The following is an 8135-nucleotide window of genomic DNA, read 5'->3' as shown; positions in this document are numbered from 1 at the left end:
CAGCTTCCCAGTCTTTGCCTGACTTTCATGACCTGACACTTTAGAAAATTATAGGCCTTCTATTCAGTTGAATGTCTCTCAATTTGCCTTCGACTAATGTTTCTTCATAAATAGATTAAGATTATGCATTTTTGGCAGGAATACTATAGATGGGAAGCTGTTTTTTTTTAATGTATCCTATCAGATGTTGGTTTGGATTTTTCTTATTACAGGTTATTTTAACGTTGTCTGCCAACATTCTCCAATACAAAGTTATTCTTTCTTATTTTCTTTAGTATTCACTAAATATTGGGGGAGGGCGATGCTATGAAATGATCAAATATTCCACTCCTCATCAAAATTTCAGCCACTAGTTTTAGTACCTATCGATATTTCTTATTTGAATTATTACTGTGATGGCTGTCAAGTAGTAGTTTCCTAATACCATAATTTCTTCTCCATTTATTAGTAGGTATTCTAATGCCTACTGTCCCCATTTGTATTTATTTACCAATTTTATAAGCATAAATTGACAAATTTCTATTTTATTTAGACTATAATGCATTTTTATCATTTCTCTCGATGCTGACATTTTCCCATTTTTAACAAATTCTTTGAGTACTTCCTAATTTCTGTCACAAAAAGGAATTCTAGGTTCATCAATCTCACATCCATTTGAACATAGAAAAAAAAATGAAAATGGACTGTTGTTGCAATCTTTAGCAGAATCAACTTACCACTATAGGAGGAAAGCTATTTAGTGTAGGTCTATTACATAAGTGTTAAATATTGACTACAATGCAAAAAAAAATCTCTTAACTAAATAAATTAAAATCTTATTAACAGCTTTAAAATAAATAAAAGAAAACAAAGGACCTACAATTATTACACATGTGTACACCACACATTTGCCTCTCTTTCTCTCCCGAACGCTAAATTCAAAATGAAAACCTCAGCAGAAAATGTAAGCATCAGAGACCAGTTTTTACCTGAACTTAATGCAGAGTGCCCTCTAGAGGTCTCGGTCAATAATGCAATATTTCCAACTGCAAATGAACCTGTTTAAATCTCTGTAGGTTTTCAGAAACGGTTCTCATTAAATACATAGGATTACTCTACACATTCTAATAAGTGACCATGATTGATTTAACATACCAACGTCTATCAAAACTAATGCAAGGGGTCTGGCAAAAAGTGACTGAACTATATCTGCGAGAGGAAAGAATTGGGAATATGCCATCGGAGGACAAAAAACAGATTGTTATCTATCAGTTTAGACCTTTGGTAAAGCTGTTATAAAGTCTCTGTAAAAATTCACATGGAAGGAATGTCTCCGTAATTTATTCCATTATTTCCTCAACATCCAAGACGAATCAGGTGTAGATTCAGATTCGCAAGCGCATCACTTGCCAGACTTCTCTTGGCTCCGTATCTTTGTATATACTGCTGGAAACTCAAAACCTGATGATGAATTAAAAACCATTATCATGTCTTGGAGTGCAACTCCAAGACAGATGTAAAAAATTCACATTTAAACTGATAGTTTAGATAAATAGTATTTGATCATCAAGTAAACACAGAGGTAAACTATTTCTACTATTTTAAAATTTTTATATAGCTCTCAAGTACATGATGTCTAAATTACTTAACACCTCACAGTTATTCAAAGCATCTCTTTATCATCATCTTTGCTATAATTTAAAAGAATTTGAATAAAATTATTTTACCAATGGCTGTTCCTTAAAAAAGTCCTTTCCAATATGTATCCAAATGATAGTTAGCTTTATCAATATTATTTAAGAGAATAGGTTTAAGATGATATTGTTTTAGTTAATGATAATGTTTACCTAAATTCGGTCAATAAATACCAATATTTACGAGGGGAAATATTATAATTATTAGGCATGACTCAAAATTTAGTCTTCCAAACTTCCTAGACGATGTTTCAAGTTGCTATTGTATAGAGATTCGAGAGATACATTTTGATAAAATAAAGAAAACTGTAGTTGACACAAGAATGTGGTCCTATCAGACGAGTACATCAGGCCTATCTTATCTCTTCACTTTTTTGACACAGACACAACGGCGAAATATATTATTTAATGTTCCCGTTGAAATACTTATTTCTAAGAACATTATAGGGGAGAAAAAATTCTTTCCTCTAGCAGTATGCTCGTGGCTCACTGTGTCTGCATGCATCAAACTGCGATCCTTTCTTTTCTGGGAAGAAATTCTTTTGAGTGATGGGGAAAATAATTCTTTACCAATCTTAGGTCTTGGCTGGGGCTCTGTAACAAAGGACAGTTTCATAGGAGAAAAACATACACATTTAAGTTTTCTGCGATATGGCAAACTTCATCTGGAAACTAAGGTCCCTCTACCCCACCCCCCTCCACAAAAAAAGACCCGAAATGCTTTTCTACTAGGTCGAACAGAGAGAAGCTTTTGTGGAAAAGTAAGATCTGCATGGGGAAGCTGAAGGAAGACACGAATCACTGGAACCAGGTCTGTTCGTCCGGAATCCTCTTGGACTTCTCATCCTTGATGCTAAGAACGTTCTCGGCTCTTAGTACACGGAAGGCATCTTTCACATGCGAGTGCTACCTCTTGTTTTCAGGAAGAAAAGAGGGAGATTAGAACAACTCTCCTATCTGCTGTTTTTCAGGTGCCTTTGGCTCAGAATAACCCTTGCATCGAACTGGCATGTCGGGGGCAGCGTGTTCTGCCACCCCTCCCCAGTGACAGGGAACTCCGTAACTTTCTGGGCTGGTATAGCTAGTTTAATTTTGTTCTCTAGAGGTCTGTCACTAAGTCAATATGAGTATATTTACAATGCGGAGAAAGGGCGTAAAACGTATTACCCGGTGAAACAGATGTGAGAGTTAAGTGCAGAGGTTTTTCTGACTTAAAAAATTAACTTAACTGTTCATAATGCTGGTTAGAATTATGTTTCCTAGCACCTCAGTCTTTAAGATTATTCGCTTTTTATAGTTTTCTTCGAGAGAGTGAAATTTTAAATAACAACGACCTCACGGAGAGTCTGCCATACTAAAACGCCGATGATAACAAAAACGACGATGATAACAAAAACGCCGATGATAACAAAAACGCCCTATTGCCCGTAACGCTATCAGCTATGTGCTTCGTGCTCCCTGTCAGGGGACGTCTGGGGTCATTTCTAACTTGGTCATGAATGGCAGGGAGCGTAGCAAGGTCTGCGCAACTCCATTGCCTTCCCTTCTCCGTACTAGCGTCCCCGCTCCCCGGAGTAGAGAAGGTCACCTGCCGACACGCCTTGACCTTCAGACTCAGCCCACCCACGAGGTCTAACAGGGTGTCATTGTTCTCTTAATAAAAACTCATTCCTCTATCTTCTTAATAAAATCTCAGAGAGCTTCTTAGGAAGGAATCGCGCTAACACTTTCCTTTGGAAAAGGCTGAGCCTTATTCCATCTCTTCTCGGGTACCGACCTGACTAGGGTGCCTTCGGGGGACGGGAAGGGCCGTCTGAGCTCTGAAGGCCCTCCAGAGCCCGGCTTCCTGACGCCTGGGCCCCGCGGGCTGGGAGCAGAGAGCCGGGGCCCGCAGCGGCACGTCGCGGGGAGCCTCTGCGCTGGGACGGGGAGGCTCGGGCCCCACGCGAGCTGCGTGTGAAGCGCGGAGCCGCCCAGCCGCGACTCCCCCGTGCAAGCGCCCTGCTCCGGGGCTGCCTTCGGCCTGGCTGACCTCGGACCCAGCCGTTCTCGACTCTCTGTTCCCTGTCAAACATCTAATGATCACCGTGCGGCCCAGAGAGCCAGGAACACGCAAGCTGAAGCCGCCCCGCCCCAGGCCTGGACAGTCGGACCGCGAGCGCCTGTGGATGGGCGCGCGGTCACCATGGACAGGGCCGGGGGATGCGGGTCGCTATGGAAACACAGCTGGACCTTCCCGTGCAGTCTGGGGTGGTTTCCCTCCCACACTTATTTAAGCTGAGAACTGCAGGATGGCGGACGCTCAGCCAGGCGGAGAGCCCGGGCACGTACGCCTCGGAACCTCTGCTCCGGACCTGCGGACTCCAGACGCCACCGCCCTGTCACCCGCGCTCGGAACGAGAGGGTCGCGCCCGCGCACAGCACTTGCGATAAGGAGGCCACGGAACTCCGCTCACCTTCCCGCCCGAGTGGCACCTGTGGCCGCCTCACCTCCGCCGCCTCCAGGGCACGGGCGCAGCCACAGGGGTGCGGCTGGGGCGTGGGGCCTCAGGTCGGGAACCGAGAACCTGGAACCGCACGAAAGCAGAGAGGAAATGAACAGGGATGAATGAGGGCGACCGAGTCCATGTTTATAAGAAACGTCCCCGTCCTCCTGGCTTTCGTCAGACATGCAAAGAGAATTTTCAATACTTACCTAAGTATTAAACCACATAGCCTCGGGTTCAACTCGAGAAACAGTCATTCTTGCCCTGGGCCAATGCTACTTTAAAACTCCTCTGAGAGAACTTTTTCTCTCCTGCTACCTTCTGAAGCCACCAAGTTCCTATTTTCTAAAATAATCAAGACACCATGACTCGTTCATCTAAAACATATACACATAGAGTAATTTCTTTTTTGAGTAATTTATTTCTCTCCCAAATAGCCGGGAGCATACTGAGTGCCAGTCCTAACGACACAACACAAAACCTAAAAATGGCTCGTGATCGTAGTCTTTCAGACAGCACTTCTCACTCTGAGTCACAAAAGGTTACAGTTCCCGGTCTTTGAACATCTGGAAGTATTTCTATTCTAGAAAAATCTGCTATCAATTTTTCCTTGTCTTCTATGTGAAAATGTGCTTTGTTCTCTAGAATATTCTCTAAAACACTTGGCTGCAACATAAGATCAAAGCCTAAAATGCGACGCCGGCAGCAGGTGGGGGGAGCGTGGGCATTTGAGGGGGCTGAGAGTCTGCAGGGAGGGAGATCGCCCACGCCCTAAATCCTTGCCCTGCCCTTGTTCTCATTAAGCCCTCGAGCCTCCCTGCTCTGTCCTCTAAGTGCAGGAAACAAATGAAATCATCTTCAGGTCTTTCCAAGACCGTGGTTATCTGTTTTGTCTATTATGCGTAATTATTTCTTCAGGAATTTATACTATTTGCCAATGCTAGTGAGGCAACCATCGCATGTAGCCGTGAAAACCAAGTCTGGTGAGTCTGGGTCGCATACTCACCGTGAGTCACTATCAACTCCTGGAAATTCAATGGTCTGAAGGTGTAGACATAGAGCAGGGTTAACGTACGATGCACAAAAAGTTAAAAACGTGACCATCATTCAAATCTAATATGAACGTATGTCCATGGTTTTCATTCGACTCATTAATTAAAGAGGGAGCCAGAAAGATAAGAGAGCTCATTCGGAGAGTGTTCGAAGAGTTGGGCATTTGCAAGCAATTTAATAAAAGAATGTTCGCATGAGATGGTTCGTGTAGATGTAAACTGGTTAATGCTGGTTATCGTTTACGAGGCAGTAAACAATAACCTTTGAGATAATCTTTTATTTTCCAGAGAGAAATCTAGACATTAACAATGTCAAAGGTCTAATCAAATGACAAATTTTAAATAAATAATCCTTGGATGAGCCTATTAAACAATGACATTGAGGGACACGCTGCTTCCCGTGCTTCCATTGAATAATTTTTTGGAGGCTGTTGTACTGGGGATCCCTGAAGATAATGAAAGTCTGAGGGCCCAGATGATCCTGCAGCCCATTCACCTCCTTTCCTGCTCGCTCTGGTTCCCACTGGGTGACCGGGCAGCTAGTCCTAGAGAAAGAGCTCACCCATCACACACAACCTAGGGAAATATTTTAAAGTTTCATCGTCACATTGGTGGAACCGACTATCCGACTGGCAACATCTAATTCATATTAACATCATTTCTATTTACTTTCCGTGTTGATTTGCTCTTGTGAGTGAAGGGTAGGAAGGAGGGATGCCAACTGAGGAGATTTATATCTACGGAAGTTCGAGTTAAGTGATGAGCAAGCCAAGGCTCCAGCAGGGATTTACTGGACTTCACTGAATCTTGTCACTCTCGTCTCGAAGAATTCTTAACCCGACAGTATTACCCCTATAATTCTCTGTTCACTTGCAATTTAGTAAGGAGGCCACCCCCAAATAAGATTTTAGTAATCGGGTGTGATTCAAGGAGCCATTTCTGGATTTTTATAGTTTCTCCATGGTCAAAAAATAAAGTGTACTCAGACAAAGAGCCATGATGAGAAGTGATTTTAAAGCGGTCACTCAAGACAATAACTTAAGTTGGGTCAATGATTTTTAGCTTTTGCAGAGAGGTCAAGAACTCAATAAAAACTACAGACTCTTCAGAAAGAGACAAGGAGCATATAACACAGAGATTATTTTGTATTTAACTTGATTTGGGGTGATTCATGGATGCCTGGATCCCATCCACGGGTCCTGGTCAAGAACTTAAAACCTAGAAAAACAAGGAGCCACATAAAAGATGGGCCGCGGATGAAATGCCCGGTCCTTCCATCTTGTCTCCCGAGCCTGACCTAACCTCTGACCTTCTGAGTCAGCTACATGTCAGTTGTGGGCACCGGTAGATTGTTTTCTTTGGAACTAAAGCAGAATTGTCCATCAAAATGGAAAACCAAAACCCAATTATTGGCAAATAAACACAGCCCTCTACGGTCTTGCTGTATAGACAATTCTTAAAATCAGTGGGAAAAAGTCACGGGCTTCAGAGTGCATCCTTACCCTGCCCCTTAGAAGTTGAGTGACCTTTAGAAAAGGCACTTAACCTCACTGAGGCTCGATTTTCTTATCTGAAAACTCAGGATGATTAAGGGGCAGGACCCAGAGCATAAATCCCTGGAGCCATAGCCCTCGCCTGAGCAGCTCAGTAGAATCAGAGAGCAGAGCCCAAGGCGAGGTAACGTATACCCAGAGAAACCAGCGCGAGGTCATGCAGGATTTGCTTGATTGTGTTTACAAGTTAGCTAGAGTTTTTATTTTGTTTTGTTTTTATCTCCCAAACTTGGGCCATGGTATATTAAGAATATAACTGTACTGCGTTCGATGATTTAGTGTTCTAAAAAGAAAAGCAGAGTTTACCAACCTAAATTCTGCCTCTCGATTATCAGAATTTTGAGCCGTATAGGAAAGAAAGAAACCTTGATACACATCATTTTCTTTCGTAAAATAAATCTAAGACCAATTGACATTCATGAAAGGTAACGAATTTCACTAATTAAAAACAGAATGTAAAAATAGTTATATCTATTAAATTCTTATATTGAAGAATAATCTATAAGATTTGCTAAGTCATAAAATCCAAGTTTTATGACTTGGCTTTAAATACAAAAAAAAAAAAAAGTTTTATAAGCATGGCTGTCTTTTACCCAAGATGGGACTAAACTTTTTAATTATCTTTTGAACTGAATTGAAATGTTTCTGTGCTCTTTTTGGCTTTTTGTTTTCATCAATATACTAAATTTACGGTTCCTACTTACCACACTCATGTGCTGGAATGTTTGCTAACTGTGCTGGCCCTTCGGCATAAGGACAGTGGCAGCAGCGGCCGAGTGCCTACGGCACGGTGGCCCGTGCTCCCAGCGTGACGTTCTCACTCATCTCGCAATGCGACAGCATTTGCCTCTTTCATAAGCCAGGCCAACAGGGCTCACGGCAGCTAAGGGACTTACCCTAGGTCCCCCTGTGGTGTCCCGCTCTAAAGCTGCACAGAGCCTCGTGAGAGGGTGAACTCAGAAGCCCGTCTGCTCCTCTCTGAGGTGCGGAGACGCTGGTGCTTCAGCTGCGCTCACGGGACGAGGCGTGTGTCCAAGGCCTGGCGCACAGCGCCTCCGTCCCAGCCACTGTGCGCGGACTGTGAAAGTCCCTGCGCTTGCCTGCGTCTCACTTTATCTCTGTATAAATGTGCAAATGAGCGAAAATTAAGCCGCCCTGAGGGGCTGGACTGTGAATACAGAATGAGATTAGAGATGGGGAATGCCCCACACAGACAACACCTCCGTGTCCCTGGCAAACTCACTGTGCCCTTGAATAACCTCCGCTTATCTCTGTAAAATGTGACTTTCCCATGTTCCCCCGCCCCGGGCAGATGTGAAAGCGTGGAGCTGGACAATAAAATCCGTGATCTGATCGAGAGGTGCCTCTTCC

The 8135-nt window shown here is 43.2% G+C and overlaps 1 protein-coding gene across 1 annotated transcript in view; it reads left to right on the top strand.

Annotated features, from left to right (window-relative positions):
- The window catches only part of TNIP3 (TNFAIP3 interacting protein 3), a 74778-nt gene that overhangs the window by 18766 nt on the left and 47877 nt on the right, over positions 1-8135 (top strand). The window contains exon 3 of the mRNA XM_025050922.1: positions 8077-8135. This exon is cut by the window's right edge and continues 65 nt beyond it. Coding sequence (XP_024906690.1) covers positions 8077-8135 — 59 coding nt within the window. The remainder of the gene's footprint in view (positions 1-8076) is intronic.

This window comes from Pteropus alecto, unplaced genomic scaffold (genome assembly GCF_000325575.1).
Source record: "Pteropus alecto unplaced genomic scaffold, ASM32557v1 scaffold17, whole genome shotgun sequence".
Lineage (NCBI taxonomy): Eukaryota > Metazoa > Chordata > Mammalia > Chiroptera > Pteropodidae > Pteropus > Pteropus alecto.
This window is presented reverse-complemented; position numbering and strand designations above follow the sequence as displayed.